The following is a 26,863-nucleotide window of genomic DNA, read 5'->3' on the forward strand; positions in this document are numbered from 1 at the left end:
AGTAAAGTAGAACTTTCTTTTTAGTCCCTTAGCCCTTAGTTCTTTACCCTCCAACCTAGTGGCAAGACGTTAAGCCTCACCCACGATACACGTGTGGTGCAGTATGGTCAACTTGGCCTCAGAATGGCATTGAGACATCGTGTGGATTAATAGTTGAATTGTCATAGTTTGGCACTATACCGTCGAGTGGGACGTATTTCTATTAAGTTAATAATAGTCTATTATGTATGGTGCATCGTTCGGTTAGAGTTATACAGTGAGTAGTACCCCCATCGTTTCCTCGCGTTATCTAGAGTCTTAACCAGGCTGGGCAGACCACGTGTGGTGCTTTCATCCGAGGAGTTCTGGGCTAGGACGAGTGGACCTGCACATTGGATTACCTTACCCGGACGACGGCGAGCCCTACACGGCTTGGATTATCTACTTGCTTTGGGTGCTTTGATTTATGCCATGGATAACAGCCAACACTGGTGAGTGTTGGAACTACCCCCCGAGAGGAGTCCAGGTGAGACGGCGCTCTACCCCGAGTGAGATCGCCTCACGTCTCTTCGCTGTGGACCGGCAGCTACCGTCTACAAGAGGGCCCAACTGTATTCATCTGTGGACCAAGGTTCTGTGGGCACCGTGTTCAGCACTCTGAATTCTCCCAAGAAATCGTTGGCCAGATGGGATATCGCCGGCGGCTCTCCTAACCCCCCCCCCCTACTGACTTACAACCAGCAGGACCCCCCTTTAGTATATCCAGCTATAATCATTAAGTACCATCGCTATAGTTCCCTAAAGAACCAGGTTGTATACTTGCTTCCTGCGTAACCAGAGATTGGACATTCAATGTTGATTTGCCTACGAATACTCATTTGCCTTACAAGTGCATTCAAATCATAAATGTCATTAAGTGAACGTTGTATATACCCTTTGCTATATATTAAATATTTGACTTATACATTTGTGTGGACTTGGTTTCATGGTGGGAAAGTGTTCATCATATCTATATCATGTACTGTGTGGCCAGTAGTTAAAGTACATAAAGCGGTAGTGGTTTAATGATACCATACTTATCAATACAGTCAGGGAATTGTACCCCTCAGTTACACTTGCGGTTTTACGATAAAAGAGATATAATTAGAATTTTTTTGATAAATTCGTATTTCCGATAAATCGTATAAAACATCGGTAAAAATGAAAATATACACTTTGACTACTGTTTTGATAGGGTTATGGTCTTTACTCTCCACAAAAAAAAAAAAAAAAAAACATTAACCTCTTAACATCCACATGTGGGCCCTCATGAGGACGATTCGTGATGCAACTTTGCCGACCTCTAGTGGCTCGGGTGTGCATTTATTTTAATACATTATATATAGATAGAATTAAAGCTCTATTTGTTGCCTGTCGATTTCCCTTTCAGGTGACAAAATCCGTTCAGCGGTTCTCGAGTTACATGCCGATATGTGAGGCATGCCCCAAAGTACGCAAAAGTACACATTACCACCCCTGACTTCCGGGGCTCTAGCTCCGTCAATCATTTGGCGATCTCGAAAATCTTTGCAGAGAGTTGTAGCCAATGAGTGTGGCTTTCCAATGATACCCCATGATATGATAATTGGGAATCTAATACGGTCTCTATTGATCGATTTATGATACAAAAAAGCAGGGTCCCCCTATAGGGGGACCTTACAGCTTAACATGATGAATAGGCTTCACTTTAGATTAGGGCACACAATAGCATCTGCAAATGATTTATAGATGTTTTATGAATGTCTTAACAATTCATTTGTTGAACATGAACAAATAAATGGAGGTACAGTATAGTAGTTTTCATATCCATTTTTCAAAGCATCTACAAATGTGTTACTACACATTAAACAACATTATTTAACGATGAACAAATCAAGTACAAACAATGTTGATAATGAGTTATAAATAATGTAGAACTAATTTGTAAATGTTATACAAATATAGTTATAAATGATTTAATAATAATTTACGAATGTATATAAATGGTTTGTTCATGATTAGTTCATTATTTACAAATACCTTATACAGGTCTTATAACTGAGTGTTATTATAAAGTGTTACCCAAAAAAGTATTAAAGAAATGAGTCTTACCAGTTTATTGCTGTATGTTCAAAATCTGAAACAATCCATTGTTTCAGTTGATCCAGGCATTATTTCTTTTGTCGACTTCAAACAATCAGATATCGGTATTTCCGATACACAGTATTTAATTTACACAATTGATGTCTCTATATTTCAAACCAGCCAACCTAAACTTAAACACTTTAGTTTCTTTTAATTACTCCAATGAGTTTCCTAGTAAAGAACCAGACCATGTGCTACAAACACGTGCTACTCTGTGTTTTCTCCCCTCACCTGCCCACGCCCACATCCTATTACGCTTTCTCACAGGAAGTTGTGAGGAGTGGTTAAAGGTGAAGGAAGGAAATAAATACATAACATATAATTATCATAATCAACCATGTACTCCTGTCCTACTATGAGAAAATGAACAAAAGAAAGAATTGCTTAAAACTATTAAACCCTGGAGATGGAGAGGTTACAAGTTATAAGGCACTTTGTGCAGAGCTGTTTAGAGCAGGCTGTGATGTACAGGTGTAGAGGCAGCTCTGTGTAGGAGTGTAGATAGTAATGTCCAGAGTAATGTTGGTTTGTATTACATTGCTAATAAATTCTAGTGAAGAGTGGCTGTAGAGCACTGCATTGTGTCTATTAGCTCCAACATAGTCCTTTTTAATAAATTAACAAATGAATATAGTAGACTTAATTTTATAGTTACTGTTCGACTACTTGCATTGAAGTACTGTAATCACGTTAACTGTTAATGTATTACCCCAACCCAGAGCATCTTTTCACAATTAAAATTATACATTCTTAAATGACCCATAACAAAGACTACTTTAAATATTTAAAGACACATGTGTTGCTTAATAATAATGACAATGCCATGAAACCTTTTTTTGTTTTGTTTAAATAAAAAATTATGTTTTATTCATAAATTTGACTGGTTTGTTGAGTCCACACAGTCATCTAGTAGCAGGAATCATTGATGCGCTTCATGCTCATGAACCTCATGCCGCTCATGCCCATGTTCGTGAAGTTCCTGTACTCTCCAGGCCTCATGTACATCATCTTGCCTCTGTACTGGGGCTGCTCGTACATCAGCCAGTGGCCGTCCATCACGTTGCAGGACATGCAGTTGGACATGCGGTGGCGATCCATGATGGAGTCACAGTCGTCCATCAGCTCCATCATCTGACCTCCGAAGTTCTCCTTCTCATAGATCCTCATCCTGTAGTTGCCACGGTGATTAGGGATCATACGGCAAGACTTGATGTTGCCACTCATGCTCATCATGCTCATGTAGTCGGAGTACTCGCCCCTCTTCATGAAGTACTGGTTTCCCATGAAGTTGGTGCGGTCGTAGACCATGAAGCAGCCCTTCTCCACCCTGCAGGACTGGCACCTGTTCAGGTAGGAGGACATGTCGGGGCAGTCGCTCATGCACTCATAGGAGCGGCCCTGGAAGTTCTTTTCCTCGTAGAAGATGATCTTACTCATCATGTTCATGTTGGTCGAGGAGGTCATGTTGGCTGGTGAGCTGCTGCTGCTGCTGTTGGTGGACTGACTACCTACCTGGCAGAAGCCTTCCTTTTTATACCTGACTACCAGAGGTCTCCATTGTGAAAAGACCCTGACCCAGCAACATAACATACTGTAGAAACCCATAGAGCACTGAGGCTCATCCACAATTTAAACTAGTCCCTAAAAAACCTTTAGAGAGGTGTTTTACTGTCATACTGTACAACGCCTTTTGAAAGGGTTAATAAACAAAGAACAGTTACAACACCTTTGTTACACCTGACTGCTGGAGGTATACAACAATATGATACATAATATTTTCTATCTTTTTCATTCAGTACAGTTTGCTGACTCATCCCTTTATATCATCACATGAGGTTAATTTTTTAAATGCAAAATCTATTTTGTCGTGCAGTTGATTTGTATTAAGTATTAATTATTTATTTTTAGTCACACCTAATATTAAGATGTAGATCTACATACATAGTTACTGTCTCCACATATAGTATTATTTCTTGTTAATAGTCAAATACCAGTATGACACTAAATGCCAACAGAATAGTTTAACTCTTTCAGGTGTATGTTTCTTTTTTGTAAGGTTTTCTCAGGTATCTGTCTCAGAATTCTGCCACTCCAACTTTCATTGGCCAGTAATTATTGTGACATCATCATTCAGTCATCATTCATCCCTTTCAGTTCATATAGTATGAGATCATACGCCTGACAGGACATGGCTGAAATAACTAAATGTATAAAATAACAGAGGTGCAATGCTGATAAGTATTAGGCCTTCCCATGTTCTCTTAACCTCATTAGTCATAATATTCCTACTGTACATGACTGAATGACACAGTATACGTTTGTAGCCTACTGTATGTCCATAATGTAGAACGTGACGTACATCAGCATGAAATTCAACAACTACCCGATTGCCATGATTATTATTGGATGGATCAGCAATAAGCACAGTACTAAGTAAATATAGCCGTGGCTTCATTTCATCTGAGATGACTGTTAGTTAAAAGACAACACGACAATAATACAGATCAAAGACACAGGTTATGCTGGGAATCGTTGACACTAAATTCACTTCTAGTGTGACCATCGCTTTCACTTCATGTGGGTAATAATACTGCTTCACTCAAAATGTTTGTCTTGTTTGCTTAGCTACGGTAGAATTATCTTTGACACATTGCTTACATCTCGTTCTCTCTTGGCCACGATGGTTGAGATGAAAGCGCCTCCACACACCATCGGTCACACAGAACTTGCAGTAAATGAGGCCAATAATATTTTCTGAAAAATATTTCAACAAAGAAGGGAAAAGTCCCTTGAAAAGCCCTTTAAGATCAGTTACACAGTTGAAAGTTAAACAGAGATGTTGCAATCAAACTTGACCAAGCCATAACATTGTTCTAACGGTGGATGTTATCTGATGGCCAACAACTGTTTGCTGTGTGGCCATTCCATTAACTCAGCGCGGTCGTTAAACTGAGTTATGGCATTTTCTGGTTTGTGTTCAGGGTTGAGCAAACAGTGAATGTCAGCGAAAACCTCTCGTAATATACTGTGTTGTTTGTCTTCAGAAAATGTAAGTTGAACTCCATGTTAGAGCAGAGGGACCGTAGTTCTTTCCTCGATGGAATGTAGACGGGCGCCAGCCTTTTTGTTTTAAGTTCCATACTGTATAGCATATGGATCAGATGGCTGATTTCGGTGTGTTGCAATAAGAGATCATCTGCTATGGGACAAGTGTGTCTGAGGACTTGATTCACTATAGGTAATACTCCCCTCTTTCGGAACTTGGCTCAGTGTTCGCCTCAGCGGCGTGGGATGCAATGTTCACTTGTCACACAGAGTAATTGCTTCTTATTATACAGCGCACAGCTGGAAACGAACACCACGCAGCCCCTGCAGTTACATACAGTTACTTACGGAACAGGAAAGACTTCTCCGTCTCCTCGCACGATGAACTCTATAACACCTGCCGAGTTCTACAGAAAGCTCTTAACTCTTTCCTTTGGGGTGTATGTCACTGAAAGGAGATAATGCACTTTTTTATGCAAAAGGTCCACCAATGTTGTCTCTATGATTGCAAACTTCTCAAAAGGTTTCCATAGAGTTATTGTGAGTTGCCTGAAGGCCACTCCCCATGGTGTTCAGTTCAGAGAAAAAGGAACCTCGTGAATACACTTCCTAGAAATGGGCCTTTTCAGAAGCACTTCAACCAAGCTCCTGCAGCAAGAAGAGTGGCAACTACACAAGGTACCTTTGCTGAAATTATACTCAAGTACTAATTGGATTACAGCATGTTTAAGAAAAACAGTTCTTAAAAGAACTACTGTACTGGTATGTAGGTTACACAATATGTTCACAACACTTGAGATGAAACGTATAAATAGAGTAGATTCTTGACGCAGGCCAATATTCCTAATAGATCGAGTGTACTGCAAAGTTATATTCCTGTTTGTTTTCTATTATGGAGTGCAAGTATGTATCAAGTATTGATGCTAGTCTGTGCTATCACAGCAGTCACCCGTCATTTGAAGAGGAGGAACAGCACGTTGAGCATTGATGTCACGGCAGTCAGTGGACACTTTGCAAGACTATTGATGCAAATTAAATTATAGGGAAGGAAAGATCACAAACAGGTGCCGTATGAAACATGTAGCCCCACACTAACATCAACATATACGTACTCTTCCAAATACTCCAGCATCTGATTATTAGTTTTTTCTTCCTTACCAAATTAACCATTTGATTGGCTTACAACTAATTGCCTTGCATCCAGAAACGTAGTCTAGTGAGAAAATATATTACAATCACCACTGCATAATTATGCTTTAGACTGTACAAGCAGATGCGCCACCTTGCAAGGAAAGTCTAGAAATTAAATGGGTGAATGTCCTGGTATCCGTGGCACGCGTGGGCCTAAAACTCGCTCTCCTCCTTCCAATAAATAATTTCCCTGCCGAAGAAGAAAGTCAGTCACTGTACTGTTGAAACTTTAATGCCCAAATAGCCTGAAAAGCATCTCTGCCGCTTGTACTCGTCTAGCTTTCCTAAAACAAGACACCACGTTTGTGTTTGTCCACAGTGACTCTGCACCCATGCATGAACATAAAGACACCAGTCAGTTCCCAATGAATCCCCCTCCAGCTGGAGTCTGGCAGACAATGATGCCTATAGGCGCGGTGAGACGCCTCACTACCGGCTCCATTGGTCCCTCAAAACTCAATTTTTAATTCCAGCCCGTGTGGCGGCATGGCGGATACGCGGGGAGTGAGACAGCGTTTTATTTGTGTGACCGTGTGCTAATGTGCTTAGCGCTCTTTGGGGCCCCGGGGGGTTCCAGGGGGTCATGTGGGAGCAGTGGTCGTTGGATGCTGGAGGTCCAGTGTTGAGCTGGGCCATACAGGCTCAGCCAGCCGTGTCTAATGACATCCCTCAATGATGACGGGCCTGATTATGTGGCCCTGCTCCGCTCAGGCTGGGGAATGAGTGTTGACAGCCACGTTGGGCCTGTGAATGCAGGTGACCCTCTGGAGGTCAGGGGAAGAGTTGCATGATGATGATGATGTCACAGGTCAGCACGTGTTGCCCCGGTAGTGTGAGAGAGAGAGAGAGAGAGAGAGAGAGAGAGAGAGAGAGAGAGAGAGAGAGAGAGAGAGAGAGAGAGAGAGAGAGAGAGAACAAAATACAGAATGCTTTATGATGAAATGCTTATTTCTGTATGAGCCCCTGAGAGTGTGCTACATACAGTAAAAAGAAAGTAAGTAATAAAAAAAAGTTATTAAGAAGTAAGTAAAAGTAAGTAAAGTCAATATACATATATACAATATACAATACAGAGTAAAATGAGTAACAGTGAATCAAATCAAATCAAATCTAATTTATTTGTAAGGCCCGACAACACACGTTTAATGTCCCCATGGGCCGTACACGTCTTCTTTAAACAAGTCAAGAAGAAACATAACAATAAGTCAAGAACAGAACAAGAACACCATAAGGTCCAACAAATTTAAAATAAATGCAAATAAATGAAAGAATGCAAGCACTCCCAGACATACCCCACGCGAAGGTAAGGAAAAACTCACTAAAACCTAACAATAGGGAAAAATGCTCCACAGGCAGTGTGGAGGAGAGAAACCTTAGAAGGGCCATTCAAGGGGGGATCTCCCTTCTTAGATGTCTAGTAGTGTTGCAGTGAGGTACAATGCAGAAATGAGATGGGGTACAAAACGTAGGGTAGGGTGCAAATGAGGTATGGATGTAGTGCAAATCTCTTTAATAATAGATAAATATAAAGTTCGCCTCCGGCTCCTGGGCTGATTTGTCGCATGTCCTCCCCACATCTTCTCCCGTTCTCTTTCTCCTCTGTCGGTCTTGTATGACCAATAAAAGCTGTAAAAATGCTAAAATAAATCTGATAAATCTTAAAAACGAATTCTTAACTACTCTCGAAGAAATTATTAGTTTGTCAAACTAAAACTACTTTGAATAGGTACTTCAACTACATCCGAACTACATGGCAGAAGATTATCACAATCTGAGTCTGGAATAATATATTTACATGGAGCAACAACTGAACTGACACACTAAGGAGAGGACAGGGAGCAGTTGTTGAGGTAGAATTAGGAAAATGCTAAATTATAGGAAAATATGTATTTTGTTATTAACTACTCTTAAGCTGCAATGTCCCTCATATGGGAAATTTTTTGGATTTTTTGCAACCGGCTCTTTGGCGACCCCTAGTGGCTTGGGTGTGCATATTTTGTAATACAATATATATATCGAATTGAAGGCTTATTTGTTGCCTGTCGATAGTGATAAAATCCGACAAAATCCGTTCAGTGGTTCTCGAGTTACATGCCGGTATTTGAGGCTTGTGCAAAGTGCACGGTATTGCGCAAAATACCACTCCCGACTCAGGCTGCAGTAGTTCCGATCTCGAAAATGATTGTGGATCGTTGTAACCAATGAGTCTGGCTTTCCAATGATACCCCACATGGGGATAAAAAAATAATAATAACAGAGAACACAGAGCACAGAGCACAGAGAAATAAAGCAGATAATAATAACCAGGGTTTTTGTAGTTATGGAGAAATATGCACAAAGTTTAACCTCACCGGGTCCACATGGCTTTTTTACATACAGTTACAGCTATGTTTGAAGTCTCACGGTGTTCCATTAGACATACCAGTTGAACACCACAGATACCACAAATTCTTCTATGAAAGAGAGACATCGAGAGGTTTTGTATCAGGTTTTTATTATCAATTACTAACGTCCTCGTATGAAACCCTCCAACTAGACTCTGTCTGGAGGAGGGATATACCAGACCTGGAAAGTGACTGGCAAGAAGCATGGGCAAATGTCCGTCTTACATCAAGGAACCCGGACCATCAACAAATCAATCATAACTATATTCACAGGACATACTTGACTCCTATAAGACTGAACAGAATGGGTCTTAAACAAGACTCAAAATTCTCACAATGTACAAATGGAGACGAAGGGACATTTATGCACATGTATTGGGACTGCCCACCAGTTAAGGCATTCTGGAAAGATGTGACCCATCAATTATCAAAACTCGTATCTTGGAATATACCAGTACACCCCTCTGTATTACTATTGAATGATGTTTTTGAGTTTGCAGTAAATCCACAGCTAAAGAGATTGGTTTTATCGGGTATCACAGTAGCTAAAAAACTGATCGCATCACGCTGGTTTCAACCGGAAAAAATGTGCCGGAAGGTTTGGTTTCTTACATATCTCGATGTGATTTATCAAGAAATATCTACAGCAAGAATTCTGGGTCTCAACGAATCCAAAATGTCAATGTGGTTAGAAGTGGTGGAGAGAATAAAAGCTAGCTTATAATGGTAGTGTCTGGTTAGGAGTGAGGGATAATGGAGTTACTATCCAAGGAGGGGTCCGGGAGGGGGGGGTTCGAGCTGGAGCATATGTGTGTAGGGTTTTAGAAAATAGGTATTAGGGGTATATCCTGTATAAGGCATTGGTATAATTGGTAATTTCGTTGGATATACACTGTACACGGTAAAATATTATTATAGACTTTTTTTTTGTTTTCTGTTTCTGTACTTGCATGTCATTTTAGCCACCTTGATTGTTAGTTTCATTATGCATTGTGTGTTGAGTACTGACTTTTAATAATTTTTGTTTTGCAATAAAAAAAAAAAAAAAAAAAATTATAATAATAATAATAATAAAAAAGAAAAAAGAAACACGAAGAAACACAAAAACAGGAAGAGCAAAACAGCCGAATGAATTGAAGTCTATGAGAAAACTGAGTTTTTCTTTGTACACAGTTTACCAAAATCACCCCTAATCACTCATTTCTGAATTTGGATATGTACTGGTTATGACGTAAAAAGACATCCGGCGAAGAGGCTTCGGCCCGGGGACCAGAATGAGGTTACCCCTTAGATCCGCTACCTCCAGGTCACTCCCTAGCCAAGAGTGTAGCACCTGAAAGGCTCCCCACCTGGGGTTACAGGTAGGTCAATGGCGGACCAGAAATGGGAAGGCGGAGGAACCAAGAACCTGCTGCCTTGCAGTGCCATTGGTTTGGCAAAGGCTAGAGATGGTGTCTCGACAAAAAATACTGGATTGGTAGTTCTGGGGGACCCTGCCGACTCCTATCAGCCCCCTTTTGGAAATCATGAGTACAACCCAAAAAAAAACGCTACTGGTAAACGGAGAAATGTCTGCCCTAATCAAGACATTTGTTCTACCCGGTGGATTGAGTGTGAGAGATCAGGCACCTTTGTACCGTCAACAAGTGACTGCTCTACCTTCTGGAAAGTGGGAACCTGGAATGTGAGGAGCCTGCGAACACCTGGAAAATTGGCGAATGTCCTACAAGAGATGGATACCATGGGGATAGATATATTGGGAATTGCTGAAACATTTTGGAGAGGAGAAGATGACTTTAGATACACCCTACCAACTGGACAATCATTTAGAATCATATCTTCGGGTGGAAAACAACATAGAAAAGGTGTAGCTTTTGCTTTGACTGAGAAAGCAGCAAAAAGCGTGGAAAGTTATCAAACGATATCGGAACGTATTATCACCTTGAGAATGAAAGCAACACCAGCAAGTGTATGCATCACACAAGCATATGCACCAACTGGAGAAGCTGAGGATGATGAAATAGACAACTTTTATGAAAATATTGAGAGAGCGATGAAAGACCAAAAGAAATGGGGAGATGTGGAAATAGTCATGGGCGATTTCAACGCCAAATTAGGTGAAGAAAAAGTTGATGGTGTTGTCGGACATTTTGGTCTGGGTATAAGAAATGATAGAGGAGATGAATTTATGCAGGAAGAACCAATTGTGGGTCACCAACACTTGGTTTGAACAACGTAAATCTGCAAGACACACATGGAGATCTCCTGATGGAAACACTAGAAACCAAACTGATTACATTATGATAAACCACAGATACAAGAAAGGAATAACAAACTCTAAGGCACGACCATCTGCAGACTGTGGTTCAGATCATATTCCAGTAGTGATGAAAATGAAGATCAAACTGAAAACCATCAAGAAAAAGAAAACGACACACAAAAGATGGGATGTGAAGAGTCTGAAAGGAGAAACCATGAAGAGACGATACAGAAACGAAGTGAACAAAACATTCGAAAATAGAGAGTTAGCAGATATTGAAGATCCACAAGAACTATGGACAAAACTGAAAGAAAAACTGGGAAGCGTTGCTGACATAATCTGTGGTAAACCAGAAAAAGTTGAGAAACAAGAGTGGATGACGAAAGACATTCTGGATGAGATAAAAAAGAGAGCAGACATGAAGAATGTGGACAGAAAAACTGAATACAACAGAGCAAAACGAAAAGTACAGAAGATGTGTAGAGATGCAAAAGAGAAGTATTACAAAGAAAATGCAAGGAAATTGAAGATCTAGACAAGAAGCACAACCCTCTCATGTACAACAAGATCCAACAACTAACAAGGAAGAGGAAAAAAACAACCCAAGGTGTCAGAGACAAAGAAGGAAAACTGCTCCTTGACGAGAAGGAAATAATCAATAGATGGGCAGAGTATGTGGAAACACTATACAAAGACCAGAACAGAACATCAGACACAGGAATTAGTCTAGAAGAGATAGAAAAAGTCCAGGTCACGAAAAAAGAAGTTGAAGAGGCTGTGAAGTCACTGGCCACGGACAGATCACCCGGCGAGGATGAGATCCCTGCTGAACTGATTAAGAACTCTGGTGACAGATGCATCGAGCTCCTTGTGAAACTGGTAAACAACATCTATAACTCAGGAAATATTCCAAATGATTTCCTAAAATCAATGTTCATTCCGATCCCAAAGACCAGAAGAGCCACAGAATACAACAATTACAGGACTATCAGTTTGATATCTCATGCATCAAAAGTACTCCTGAAAATCATCAAGAACAGAATAGAACCCATAATTGAACATCAGCTCTCGGATAGCCAAATGGGTTTTCGCAAAGGAAAAGGAACAAGAGATGCAATCTGCCAACTCAGAATCATTGGTGAAAAATCGATAGACCAACAGAAGAAGCTGTATATTTGCTTCATCGATTTCAATCAATCAATCAATCAATCAATCAATCAATCAATCAATCAATCAATCAATCAATCAATCAATCAATCAATCAATCATTCAAGAAGCTACTGAGATTTGAATGTAGTTAAACTGCCCCCCAACTATACTGCAAATTGAAGTTAAACAAGTAATTGAACTACATGTAATGTAATTAACGAGGTATATGAGTACTGGCTAAGCGTCCCGCTCTTAAGCCATTCCGAGATATACCTCATCTCATGTACCTACTGTACACCATCAACGAAAAAACTAAATACGCCCATCACCTGCCGGGCCCGCCCCTATAGAGGCGTACTCTATAAGATACTAGGCATGGTCACCAAACACTCTTCCTCGCAAAAAACCCGTTTCCAGGAAAAGATTCCTCAAGGGAACTAGTTATATGAGCCAGTACTCATATAACTAGGTTATATACATAACCTGTCGTTATATTATCGTACTTGGCCATCGCGTCCCGCTCTTAAGCCATTCCGAGATATGGGGTAGAGCGGACGCGAGGCCCGACAGATGTACCCCCTGAGGACCCGTAAGCCCACATCAAGGGGTTGGGGAGTCCCGTCACCCCATCCTTCCTAATGAAGGGGGGGGCGCAGTCAACTCCACCCGAGTGCGAGCAAGAGGGAACTAGAACCCCTTGAACACACAGCACAGGCAGAACCACGTGTTACCTAACACACTGTGGCCCATACCCACACACTCCTGCTACCCTACCAAAGGGCGGGAAGCAGGAAAGGCCACAGACCCCAGAACCGCCTGGGAGACGGACCGGACATGACAGGTGAAGGCCCGCCTCCAACTCACTAGCGTGAGGAGGTGGATGAAACGCCTGAACCACAATATCCCTGGAGCGGAAGGAACTCCAGATATTTATAGGCACGAAGGCAGGATTAGGCCGCAGAGTGGCACCGCAATCGGAACGAAAGACAGGCACTCTGGTCGTACCGAGAGAGCACAAAGCACACCCACACGTTCAGCGGAGGTGACGGCCAGCAAGAACGCGATAATGAACGACAGCTGTTCCAACGGCGCTTGCTCAGGAGGCTCAAACGGGGCCAAGGACAACCGACCGAGGACCAATTGAAGATCCCAACTCGGAGCCAAAGAGCGTTTTACCGGCTTAACGCATCGGGCGCCAAGCAGGAAACGCTTCACAAGAGGGTGGCTGAACAAAATATCACCCTCAAATCCCTCATGATAAGAGGATATAGCCGCTGCATATACCCTCACCGTCGAAGCCGACAGTCTATCAAGGAGAGACTGGAGGTAACAAGGACAGTATCCAGGGGGCAGGACACCGGTCCCTGCCCCCCGCCTTACACCACTCTTGGAACATACGCCATCTGCCCGTGTAAGCGCGACAGTGGCGTACCTGTCCCAACAACTGACCTAACAGATGTATGGGGAAAGAATCCCAGGCGGCATGGTATCGGTCCCAGACCTGCCTGGCTATGTCCGGACGTAATCCACACCCGTCAGGATGAGGACCGCCCCGCGACAGTACACCTGTACCCACATTCACCCTGCCGGGGATGTGGGGAGCCCTCAGGCCGCGCAGATGGAGGACGCCCATAGCCAGCCAGAAGGACCGCTTTCAATACCAACACATTGAACGTAGCGCAGACCGGGCAGCATGGTTTGCCAGCTGCCCCCTACTGCGTTGGCCCGACGCGTCTCCAGTGAGGGAGGCGTCGGTGAAAAACGTGACGTTAGACAGCGCCGTAACCGTCCTAGGTCGGAACCTCCCGAGTGTGTCGACAACACGCTCTGAGAGGGATGCCCATAGCACTCCAACCGTTGACTGGGAAGAGGAGTACTCTACTTCCAGTCTACAGCAAACCCCAGGCTGGTAGGGACCTGCCTGGTACAAGACCCGACGATCCACCTTGACCGCGAAGGACCAGAACGTTGTCAGGGCAGAACACACTTCGTAACCCCTGACGACGCAGAGGCCCCAGTGCGGCCTCCACGCACTTGGTGAAGATGCGGGGAGCCAGAGAAAACCAAACGGCAGCCTCTGGTACTCTACGCTAACCCTGCAAAGGAAGCGTAGGTAAGCCCTAGGATGGAAGATCGGAGATGCGAATACGCATCCTACAGGTCTATGGAGGAGAACCTGACAGTGTTCAACAGGTAGGAGACGATCCAAAAAATGCTGAACCTTCCCATGGGACAGGTCCAGCATGGGTCTGACACCCCCCCCCCTCCCGATTTCTCAGACACCAGAGAACACCGGGAGGAGAACGCCACGACGATGGCTTGCTTCGTCCACAGAGATTGGATCTCGTTGACCAGAGCTGTCACTGCTGGTGACCCTGACAATAGGGTCTGTACCAAACCTGAAAACGGGTGGGGTTGTGTAAACACAAGTCCCCGCCTCAGCGTTCTCTCCATCCACCTCGACATATGGTACTGCCGTAGTCATATGTGATGACACTCCCAACGCACCCGCCGCCATGTGGCGCAGGTCCGCCAGGAACTGTAGATAGTCGGCCCGGTCCCACCTGCTGTGCGTAGCCAACCCTGGACCCTTGCGAGCAGAGCGTTCCGTGGAATCGGGTCGGAACCTGACACTACCCACGAGGCAATCGCATCCAAGGGGGGGACCCCGACAGAAAGGGCCGGTTTGATACGGGGGAAGCTGACATCAATCTAGGTGACAAAAGCCCCCCCACTGAACACCCCTCCAGAACATGCTGAGGAGTTGTTCTGCAGCCGGACATGCAAGGCGTGAGGACCCCATGGGTTCCTACACACCGTAGCCCTGCAGTGATATTACTACCACCCAAATCACGCGCGCCTGCGAGACCACTGCCAATCTTTCAGGAGTGGGAGGCACCAACATGATACCTGGCCTGGCGAAGGCGAGGCCGGGGAAGCCCGCACTGTGTGCCTCAAAAGGTTTCGAGCCCCCCTGCTGACAACACTCATAGTTGACAGACGTAACACCAGGCTCAACCAACACAGCTTATGGTGTGGGAGCCGCTTGACAACACAACATTCTCACGGATAGACCCAGGCTCAGCCATCAACTGGGTGTCAGCCCCTGTCCCCATGAGAAGCGAAAAGTGGGGCCGCCCGTGCTTCAACGAAGGCACGCGGCCCGCAGCCCAGAGCCCCCTTTTTCCGCTGGTGTTGGGGGAGGGAGTGATCGGAGAGCGGGCTGCTCGCGGCAGGACGGTGACGGCTTGTTTTTCAAGCCGAGCCCATCCAACATGGCCGATCCCTCGGCCGCCAAGGCTGTCGGCCTTGTGGACACCTGTCGATTCAACGCCCAGGATACCTCTGGCGGGGGAAAAACATGGCCGCCTGTCGAGGGCCTCGTCATCGCCGCTGACGAGGCCGTGCTCTTTCTTCACAATTTTTTTTATAGAAAAAACAGCAATTCGAACACAGTTACTAATCGCTGCCAATTCCATACCCATAAAGGTAAACAAAGCCCCCCCGCACTACTCCCCCAATAGACACCGATTGACCGTCAGCATGAATGGTTGAGAGGAGAGAAAACTGTAGCATAGACAGACATTCTCGTAGCAGAGAGACAGAACAAAACAGTAACCCACTATAGCATAGCGTTCAACGCTACTATGGACAGAAAACAGTCAGCTGAGCCACAAAACGGGCCGCCGTTAGCTGGCTACCTAGCCACGGCACACCCTGTTGTCAACCCATTTACCCGTAAAGGGTAAAATAGGACTCAGCAAAACCCTCACATTAGCTACCGACTGACCTTCATTGATGAACCGGGCAAGAGGAGGGAAAAGCGGCAACATCCCACGGCGGAGACATTAGAACAGCGTAGCAGTAGTGTTAGCATATAGCATTAGCATTACCATGTAGCGTTAGCATTAGTTGTTTAGCAGCACGCTTCCAGGACCGCTTGGAACCCGTCCACTGCAGTGAAACGTTCACCAAACCATCCCGCCCCTGGCGCCGACACACAACATGGTTGTGTAACAAAACAAACCAGCATTACTAACACTAGCAACAATGCCTGACGACACAGGGCTCACCTGTGTGTGAGCCGGCTCGATAGCCAACCTCGCACGCCGCTCCTCGATCTGCTGCCACAAGACGAGGAAACATCAGAATAGGCTCGACGTGTCGCTGAAACATGCCCCGAAGATTCCAGGGGTAAGCAAACCTCCGGTAAGCATTCAACATTATGCAATTTCTCTAATCTTTTCATAACAACTAGTTACATAAGGCGTCTTGCGACCGTTATGATGGAAACGAAAATAGAGGAAGAGTGTTTGGTGACCATGCCTAGTATCTTATAGAGTACGCCTCTATAGGGGCGGGGCCCGGCAGGTGATGGGCGTATTTAGTTTTTTCGTTGATGGTGTACAGTAGGTACATGAGATGAGGTATATCTCGGAATGGCTTAAGAGCGGGACGCAATGGCCAAGTACGATAATATAACTACTCCCCAACACTGTTCTTCGAGCTGGAAAGGGAATCAACAAACTGGCCTTGAGACAACGATAGCAACGTTGATTGTATTCGATAGCTGTGTAAACGGTACTTAGAAGAATAACACATGCATGATTTGTTGTTTTTGGTTCTCGTTTTAAGGTGGAAAGAACTTCTATAAGGCTTCATATTTGTACCATATGCAGCTCAGGGTTGTTTTCTCTCATATCCCACATCCGATCAGAACTGTGATAGTGAAGTGTTGTGTAAGGGACTTTCCATTCTTCATCCATCTCACTTTGACCGGCCAGTGGCCTCAATGTAAATACCAGGTGTCTGAACTCCTAAAAGCAGAACCTTTATGAAAAGCAGAACCTAATAGGCACAATGTAGAGCATTGACTGCATGGCTCTACCTGTCTTTCTCCTCAAGAGAATAGAAATGGAAAAATGCAAACGTCCAAATTACAAGCACATGATCCATTTCAAATTCCACATCCACTTTTTTTCTTTTCAACCCAGGCAACCCTTGTAGCTATTCATATTGTAACATTCTAGGCATGTAGTTGCTCTGGATTTCACCACATCTACGATGAATCAACTGCACCACACAGGATCCTTTGTGACAGCGAATGCTCTCCTTACATACTGAATAAATAACAGTGATGCTCTCCATATTGTAATGCCTTGCAAAAAAGTATGTTTGACATCTCTTTAGTCCCTTGAGACAATGCGTCAAAATACATGTCGATCCCTACAATAAAAGGGAAACAAACACTATAGTCTAATCCCTGCCAGTGGATCTTCTGGGAATAAAATGGGTAACGGTTCTTCTGAAATACTTTAATCTTCAAAAGTTTCAAAACAATTATTAAATACACATCTGTGAGCTCTACATTGCAGAAGAGGTTCTTGGGCCAAAAAGAAAAGTTAAAAAGTGAAGTAGACCAAAAAAATAAAACATTTAAAGTGAAGTGAAGTGACCAAAACATTGAACATCTCAGAAATATAGCAAAGGTACATCCATTTATGAATCAAAACGATGCTGAGAAGCTAATTCATGCATTCATTAGACTAGACTACTAGTGTAACTGAGGGGTACAATTCCCTGACTGTATTACTAGATATGATACTTACTACCACTACCTTTGTACTTAATATTCGGCCACCCAGTACACGGCATAAATATATTATGATGAACACTGTCACGTAGATGAAACGGATCCAACACAAATGTACGAATTAGAAATAGGTCTTTATTTCTACACAGCGATGGTGTGTAGAGCAAGCACTTAATCAAATCAATCACATTTATGAATGGGAATTAGTATGCACTTTTATGGCAAGAGTATTCGTCGGTATATCAATAGAGAATGTCCAATCTCTGAAGGCGCAGGTGGTACATATACGACCTGGAATAGTTAAGGAAGAATAGCAATGATACTTTAATGATTATAGACTGGATACACTAGGGGGGGTTAATCCGGTCGCTTGTAAGCCGACAGGAGTAGGAAGGGGGGGGGGGGTAGAGTCCGGCTGCCTCATCCGGCCAAGGGTATCCCAGGTGAACCCACTGTAGTGCCGTTCAATGCGCCGGCGATCCTTGGACCACAGATGAAAGCAGATGGACTCTTTGTGGGCCGGCGTCCTCCGGTCCACGGAGGAGAGACGTGAAGCGACCTCGTCTTGCAGAGCGTCTCCTCACCTTGCGTCCTCTCCAGGGGGGGGGGGTTCCAACACACGGCAGTGTCGGGGGTCTTTATCCATGGAATAATCAACGTATACAAAGCATAATCCGTGCCTGGGAAGGCGGGCTGTCGTCGGTAGAATAATCCGGTATACAGGTCCACTCGCTCGTCGGCTCTGGGGCTCCTCGGGTGCAGCTTCACGTGGGGTCAACCACCCTGGATAAGCAGCCAGTTCTCTGCCCGAAACGATGGGGTACTGACTACGGTAGTATTCTCACCGCACGAAGCACTATATATTAACAGACTATTATTAGCTTAATAGACTACGTCCAACTCGACGATATAGTGCCAAATATGACTATTCAAATATTAATATACACGATGTCTCAATACCGATGGTAGGCGAACTTGGCCTTACTCCCACACGTGGCGTCGCGGGGAGGCTTTACGTCTGTAACTCTATTGGAGGGTAAGAAACTGGACTGAAAAGGAAGTCCTACTTTAGTAGCGCAGTATATATACGCACTATGAACAAATAGTCCCATTAGTGGTGCGGTAGCCAGATTCCTACGCGGAACTAGGACTTGTTCGTACATGTTGAGCGGTACGTTTGAACTGGGTCTGAGGGGTATGGCAGCCTGGCACCAAGGTCTCGACCAATAGTAGAATGGAGACTATTATGGGATGTTCAGTAGGCTAGAATGGATATTCAATGCATATTGTACAAGGAATATACAAGGGATATCAGGGAATATTAGAGAATATACAAATACAATTAAATATATATATATAAATAAATATATATATTCGGTTTAATCTGGCCCTTCACAACAGCCACCCCCTGATTGGTCCCAGACCTAATCAGTTAAACAGAGACAGATTAATCGCGTTGTCTATTTACACATAAGGGTTTGCTGTAGGGGTCAGTCAACTTCACAAAGTCATAGGGTTATAGGGTCATGGTCATCATCGATTGTGTCTGGGAGTCGGGGCAGTTCTATGAGCCTCGCCACGGGACGGGTGTAAGTGCGACCCTGGACAAGCACTTCAGCTGCTCGGACCTTGCCGTCGGCACCGGTGATCACTTTGCTTACGCGGCCGGCCGGCCACATAGCTCTGGGCAGTGATTGATCAATAATCATGACGACTGTTCCTTCTGTCAAATTGTCTCTCTCCTTTACCCACTTCTGGCGGGTCTGTAAAGACGGTAGGTAGTGCAGTAGGAAACTGCTCCAAAACTTGTCGGCTAATACTTGGCTGTACCTCCACATTCGTCGGCCGTTCGCTTCTTCAGGCCGGTACATTGTCTGGGGTAATGCAGGATCTAGCCGCCCCATCAGGAGTGTGTTGGGGTCTGCGGAGATAACAGTGCTCAATCCACAGAACACAGGCTTCTTATTCTCAGCCTCCTCCTGACTGGCTTCCCTCGGGATAGGCGTGGGCCACTCTCCTTCCGGGAGCTTTAGGAATGCTGGGCCGTCACTGTAGACATTGCGACGGGTGAGGTCATCCAGGGGCATCCCCCGGGTGATGACGTCAGCTGGGTTCTGTTTTGTATCAACGTAGCGCCACTCTGTTTCTCCGGTTAACTCTTCGGTTAAGTCTTGAATCTCGGTGACTCTGACTCCCACGAAGACTTTGTACTTGCATGAGTCCGATTTGATCCAGGCGAGTACTGTCGTGGAATCTGACCACAGGATTGTTCTAGACACCGGTATGGTGAGCTCACGTTGGATGAGCGTGGCTAGGTGCGCTCCGGCTAGGGCTGCGCAGAGCTCTAGACGTGGGATAGATTGTTGCTTGCGTGGGGCTATTCTCGAGCGGGCGAGGACAAATGCTGTGTAGATCTCTCCCCCCTTTTCTTGGGCTCGCAAGTAGGCTACTGATCCGTATGCGACCTCTGAGGCGTCACTGAAGACGTGTAAGTCCATTTTACATGTCTCTGGCCTCACCGTGGGTGGGAAGTAGCTTCGGCGCATATTAACGCCTGGGAGTGAGTGGAGCTCCATCTCCCACTCTCTCCAGGTGGATGCAAGGTGTGCGGGAATGGGGTCGTCCCAGCCCTGGTCCTTGTCCCACAATGCTCGTACAATCATTTTTGCCCTGGTGGTGTACGGTAGAATACATCCTAGCGGGTCATATTGTCGGGCGAGTGTTGTGTACACACTCCGTCTGGTGGTCGGCGCCGCCGCCGGCCTTCCCTGCTCCGTAGTCAGGGGCTTGTGTCAATCCCAGGGTCATCTCCTGGGCTTCTCCCGGGATTGTAGCCATCCAGGTCTCGCTGCTGGCTGCCTTGTCCTCGGAGGAGAGGCTGCGCAGTACTTGCGGATCGCTGCTGGCCCACTGCCTGAGATCAAAGCCGCCTTTGATCAATGAGGCGCGGAGTTTAATCAGGATAGCCTCGGCTTCTTCCTGGGTTGAAAGGCTTTGTAGACAGTTGTCTACGTAGAAGCTGTTCTTTACGCTGTGTCGGACCTCTTCGTCCGCTGCTGGGTCCTCTGCTACATGTTTCTGTAGTGCAAATGTAGCACAGCAGGGGCTGCACGTCGTTCCGAAGGGGAGGACTTCCCATTGGTAGATGGCTGGGTGCTCGTCTCCTGGCTTCTCTCTCCATAGGAACCGTAACAGGGGCTTGTCCTCCTCTACTAATCTCACCTGCAGGAACATTCCTTTAATGTCCCCGCTGATGGCCACCTTTTCCTGGCGGAAGCGGAGTAGAACGCCGAGTAGGGAGGGGCCGAGTGTGGGACCGGGCAGTAACTCTTTATTCAGATTTTGGGATCCGATCTGGTAGCTGCAGTTAAATACTATGCGGTCTTTACCGTTGTGATGGACCTTGTGGTGAGGCACGTACCACAATTCAGTGGTCTGGTCAGCCTCTTTAATGTCCATCTTTGTGACGTGTCCCGCTGTGATGAGCTTCTCAATCTCAGCGCGGTATACACTCTCTTGGGCGGGGTTCTTGGCTAAGCGCCGCTCCGTGTTCAGCAGGTACCGTTCTGTGGCGTCTGTCTTGGCGTGGAAAGTAGGCATTCCTTCTCGCCGCAGGAGTGGCGTGGCGTATCTCAACACGCCGTTGACCGGGACTCTCTTGGTCCCTGTCTCGAGGAGGTGAATGGCGTAAATGTCATCTTTAGAGCGAATGTCTTTCTTTCCGTTCTTAAAGGGCATTTGTTCCAAGGTCCATAGCCGCTCTACGTGTTGCAGGAGTGCGGTTTCTCCCTCTGTGACTCGGGAGTGGAGACATCTAGTGGCTGTACTTCGGTTGAGAGATTTGGCGAGCGGGCCTTGGAGAGTCCATCCCAAACGGGTCTCGACTGCTGCAGGACAGCCTCGGGGTCCGGTATGAACCCGGTCTATCGGGACAATGAGGTCTGCATGGTCGGAGCCTATCAACAGGGTCGGCATAGCATTGTCTATGAGCGGGATCGGTAACTTGCGCAGATGTGCATATTTCTCCATCAGCTTGGCGACGGGGTATGTGTACCGCGAAAGTCCTATTTCTTGGCTGGTGAAAGCGTCTGTAATCTGGTACCGTCGCTCAGGCTGGCCGCTTGCTGCGATAGAGAATGAGACATTCTCGCCCTTTATCGTCTTCAAATCTCGTCTTATTGTCCGAATTGTCATTTGGGTTTCGCTTCCCCGCAGCCCTAGCTGGGCCGCAGCGAGGACGGCGTAAGTGTCCAGGACTTTATTCTGGTAGCTTAGTGTCACACTCACTACTTTTAGGAGTACACGGGCTCCACTGCTGCTGGCGGGATCGATGTACATGACGCTCGCTTTGCTGCTGGATGGTGCGGGTGAAGGGCGCCGTCTGTTACTGTCGTGAAGTATGTCCAGATGGGCTCCATCGCACTTGGTGCACCTTTTCTTTAAGCGGCATTCGGCTGCCATGTGTGAGCGCGCACAGCGAAAACAGCGCTTGTTGGACTTTATCCATTGACTTGCTTCCTCCGCGTTCAGCTTGGGGAAGGAGTCACATTGCGCTAGCCAGTGTTCTTTCTCACAGTAGGGGCACACTATCTTCCACTTCTCCGTTCTGGAGGGGGTGCTGTGGCTCCTGCTGCTCGGTACTGACTCCGATTGGTGCATCACAGTCACCGATCTTCTTCCATCATTTAGTCGTCTGGTTCCTTCTCTGGAGCCAGGGGTGCTCCGTCCGAATGTATCTAGCCGTAGGCTGCTGACTTCTCTCGCCAGGAAGTCTGCTAGATCGAGGAGGTTCGGTTCGGGGCCATTCGGGTCTCGGTGGTCTCTCTGCCGCCTAAAACGCTCCTGTCGAGCGGGCGGCAGCTTCTCCAAGATCCTTTCCACATTTGAGTTGGCGTAAAGTTCATGCCTCCCCTTCTCTCTCTGCGCTCCCAACATCCCTACCAGGGACTGCACTCTGATGGACAGGTCGTCCAGTGCTCGATTGTCTATTGCTGGGGGTAAGCGGTCGATGTGTCGGATCTCCTGGATCACGTAATCCCATATGCGCCCATACCTCTGGTCCAATGCTACCAGCGCTGCTGTGTATGGGGTGGTGGAAGTCGCGTAGGCAAGCGCTATATTATGTGCGCGGGGTACCTTTAAGTGCTTCAGTAGGATGGCGTATTTATGGCGTTCATCCAATACATCCACCAACATGGTCTCCAGACACATGCGGAGTTCTGTATACTGGGCCCGGTTCTCTTGGGTGAAGTCGGGTACCATAGGCGTGCCAATGTATGACGCTGACTGTGGATACATCGGCGAGCGTTGGGGGAGAGGCCTCCTAGGCGAGTCTCCTCCCGCTCCTTGGTATGGGCTGGTACCGGCAGTGTACCATGGCCCGCTTGTCCAGGTGCTGTTCCTCGGTGCGGGTCGTGCGTCGTGCTCACCCGTGTATAGAGTCGGGGGTCTGTAGCGCAGCTCCGCGGGAGTATAGCCTGGGCTGTACCGGACCTCCTGGTCCGGTAGAGTACTGTGCTGTCGTCGGGCGTGGTTCTCCTCCTCTTCCTCTTCGTCTTCAGTTAGGTCATCCAGTGCTTGTAGTCTCTGGTTTAGCCTCTCCACAGGATATGCTGCTCCTTCCCGGTTGCTAGGTCTCGCTTGGACCGGTGGTGGGAGGTGGTCTGTGGGGGGTATAGACCTCGTCTGTTGGTCAAGTTCAGGGTTGTTTACTCGGCTAGGGGATGCCGCCCTGGAGGTGTGTCTAGACGAGTTCCTGGAGCCTCTGGCGGAGGGATAGGGTGTTGTCCGTCTGATCAGCTGTTCTATTAGTTGCGCTTGCTGTCTGTCGCGCTCTGCGTCCCGTAGAGCACCAGCAGCTGCTCGCTGGCTGTCTGCTCGGTCTCGGGCCACATTCTCTTCTCTCTGAATGCGTCTTATTTCTAGACGTATATGCTCTTCTTCGCTCCGCTGCTGGATCTGCAGTCGGTCGCGTTCAGCAGCGGCGTTCAGGCTGATGAGGAAGGCCTGCTGTAGGGTCCTCTCTGCCTCGCTGGGAGAAGGCGGTTGTATAGGGGAGCCTTCCCTCGGGGTACTCCTTGCGGAGCCTTGGAGCTCTATCTCCACGGTGCTCTCCCCGTCTTCTTCCGTGCCGAGTTCTCTCTCGGTAGCGTTGTATTCCTCCCGGGACTCGTCGGGGACTACTTCTTCAGTACTGGCGGGGTGTGAAGTCATGTCTGGTTCCCACTGGTCCCCACCGTGAACTTGGTCAGTTACATTAGAACCCGTAGGGGCCTCTATGGTCGGGGTAGTCTGGGCGTTGGGGTTAGACATACTTTTACTTTCTAGTTTTACCGCGTTTACTGTTAGTAGAAGACTAGGTTGTTGACTGACAGCGTAAGCCTCTAAGTACTGAGGGAGCCGTCGTTCGCGCTGCGGGCGTTGGTTAGGAGGATCGTTTCGTGGAGTGTTCATCATAGGCCATTTCAATATTAATAACACTATATTAATATTACACTGATTACCCTCCGGCTCGAAGGACCAACTGTAACTGAGGGGTACAATTCCCTGACTGTATTACTAGATATGATACTTACTACCACTACCTTTGTACTTAATATTCGGCCACCCAGTACACGTCATAAATATATTATGATGAACACTGTCACGTAGATGAAACGGATCCAACACAAATGTACGAATTAGAAATAGGTCTTTATTTCTACACAGCGATGGTGTGTAGAGCAAGCACTTAATCAAATCAATCACATTTATGAATGGGAATTAGTATGCACTTTTATGGCAAGAGTATTCGTCGGTATATCAATAGAGAATGTCCAATCTCTGAAGGCGCAGGTGGTACATATACGACCTGGAATAGTTAAGGAAGAATAGCAATGATACTTTAATGATTATAGACTGGATACACTAGGGGGGGTTAATCCGGTCGCTTGTAAGCCGACAGGAGTAGGAAGGGGGGGGGGGGGGTAGAGTCCGGCTGCCTCATCCGGCCAAGGGTATCCCAGGTGAACCCACTGTAGTGCCGTTCAATGCGCCGGCGATCCTTGGACCACAGATGAAAGCAGATGGACTCTTTGTGGGCCGGCGTCCTCCGGTCCACGGAGGAGAGACGTGAAGCGACCTCGTCTTGCAGAGCGTCTCCTCACCTTGCGTCCTCTCCAGGGGGGGGGGGTTCCAACACACGGCAGTGTCGGGGGTCTTTATCCATGGAATAATCAACGTATACAAAGCATAATCCGTGCCTGGGAAGGCGGGCTGTCGTCGGTAGAATAATCCGGTATACAGGTCCACTCGCTCGTCGGCTCTGGGGCTCCTCGGGTGCAGCTTCACGTGGGGTCAACCACCCTGGATAAGCAGCCAGTTCTCTGCCCGAAACGATGGGGTACTGACTACGGTAGTATTCTCACCGCACGAAGCACTATATATTAACAGACTATTATTAGCTTAATAGACTACGTCCAACTCGACGATATAGTGCCAAATATGACTATTCAAATAATAATATACACGATGTCTCAATACCGATGGTAGGCGAACTTGGCCTTACTCCCACACGTGGCGTCGCGGGGAGGCTTTACGTCTGTAACTCTATTGGAGGGTAAGAAACTGGACTGAAAAGGAAGTCCTACTTTAGTAGCGCAGTATATATACGCACTATGAACAAATAGTCCCATTAGTGGTGCGGTAGCCAGATTCCTACGCCGAACTAGGACTTGTTCGTACATGTTGAGCGGTACGTTTGAACTGGGTCTGAGGGGTATGGCAGCCTGGCACCAAGGTCTCGACCAATAGTAGAATGGATACTATTATGGGATGTTCAGTAGGCTAGAATGGATATTCAATGCATATTGTACAAGGAATATACAAGGGATATCAGGGAATATTAGAGAATATACAAATACAATTAAATATATATATATAAATAAATATATATATTCGGTTTAATCTGGCCCTTCACAACAACTAGACTACATTAGACTACTGTAATGCACTTTTCACAGGTCTCCCTAAGAAAACCACAGAGAGGCTTCAGCTAATCCAAAACTCTGCAGCCCGACTGCTAACTAGAACCAAAAGGAGAGAGCACATTAGTCCAGTCTTAGCTGCTCTACACTGGCTTCCTGTAACATTTTGAATTTACTTCAAGGTTATTCTCCTAACATACAAAGCTCTAAATGGACAGGGACCTAGCTACATCGCCAACACTCTAATAAATTACAGGCCAGCAAGAACACTTCGCCACAAGCTAAGAACTTGGACCATTGTTTTGGTGTTTTCTGGTCAGCTGAATATATTGTAGTCAGCTGACATCCTCTTGCTGCTCGTCGGTTTCTCTCTGCGTTCTTTATGCTCAGTGTTTTGTACACCACTTTGGATTTACTTGCTTTGGCTGGGTTGATGAGGTTCAATAGTACGCTGTTTGCAAATCTTCCAAATGTATCCTGAGGTTTCATTGCCTGTATCAGAGCCATTGCATCACACACCCAGGTTGAGCCATCAGGGACTTCAACTGTGGCGGGTGGATTTACTGATCCCTCGAGAAAGTGCATTAACTTGGCTTTATCAGTTTTCACCATAGAGCCATCCATGTTCTGGTTCATGGCTGCAGGGAAGGGTCCCAGACTGTAGACTAACATTTCCCCGATGTCAATCTTCCTGACTGTTCCCACCACTATAAGCCTGGCGAAGAGGTCTCGGTCTGCTATCAGGGCCATCTCCTTGCCTCTCACCTTGGTAACACTTGATGTTGCTGTGTCCTTGAAGGTTTTGAGTTTCATCTTTTTTACAGGAGCATGGAAGTCCACCTCATCTGTTAGGAGACGTTGTTTAAAGAAATCGCCAAATGCCTTCTCACTGTACTAGTTACACACATACAAATGACAATAACACTATGTAACAACCATCAAATGCACTCACAGCACACACATCCACACGCACACACTCACTTTAAACAAACAACTCACTGCAGCACCCACTTTAGAACACCTAAACACACTTTATATTTATAGGCAAAGAATTTGCACTACAACCCATACCTCATTACACCTTACTGTAAATTGTACCTCATCCCATTTCTGCATTGTACTGTATAGTATATTG

General features: G+C 46.1%; 1 protein-coding gene across 1 annotated transcript; it reads right to left on the reverse strand.

Annotated features, from left to right (window-relative positions):
- Positions 1-3,048: 3,048 nt before the first annotated feature.
- On the reverse strand, positions 3,049-3,615 carry LOC311228961 (gamma-crystallin M3-like; the record flags this gene model as incomplete). Its single annotated transcript, XM_084314930.1, has 1 exon — positions 3,049-3,615. Exon 1 carries the CDS (start codon positions 3,604-3,606, stop codon positions 3,049-3,051), a length of 558 nt encoding a protein of 185 aa, XP_084171056.1. The 5' UTR covers positions 3,607-3,615.
- Between the last annotated feature and the right edge of the window lie 23,248 nt (positions 3,616-26,863).

Source organism: Notolepis coatsorum (assembly GCF_963971535.1).
Source record: "Notolepis coatsorum genome assembly, chromosome: 5".
In the NCBI taxonomy this organism is placed as follows: Eukaryota; Metazoa; Chordata; class Actinopteri; order Aulopiformes; family Paralepididae; genus Notolepis; species Notolepis coatsorum.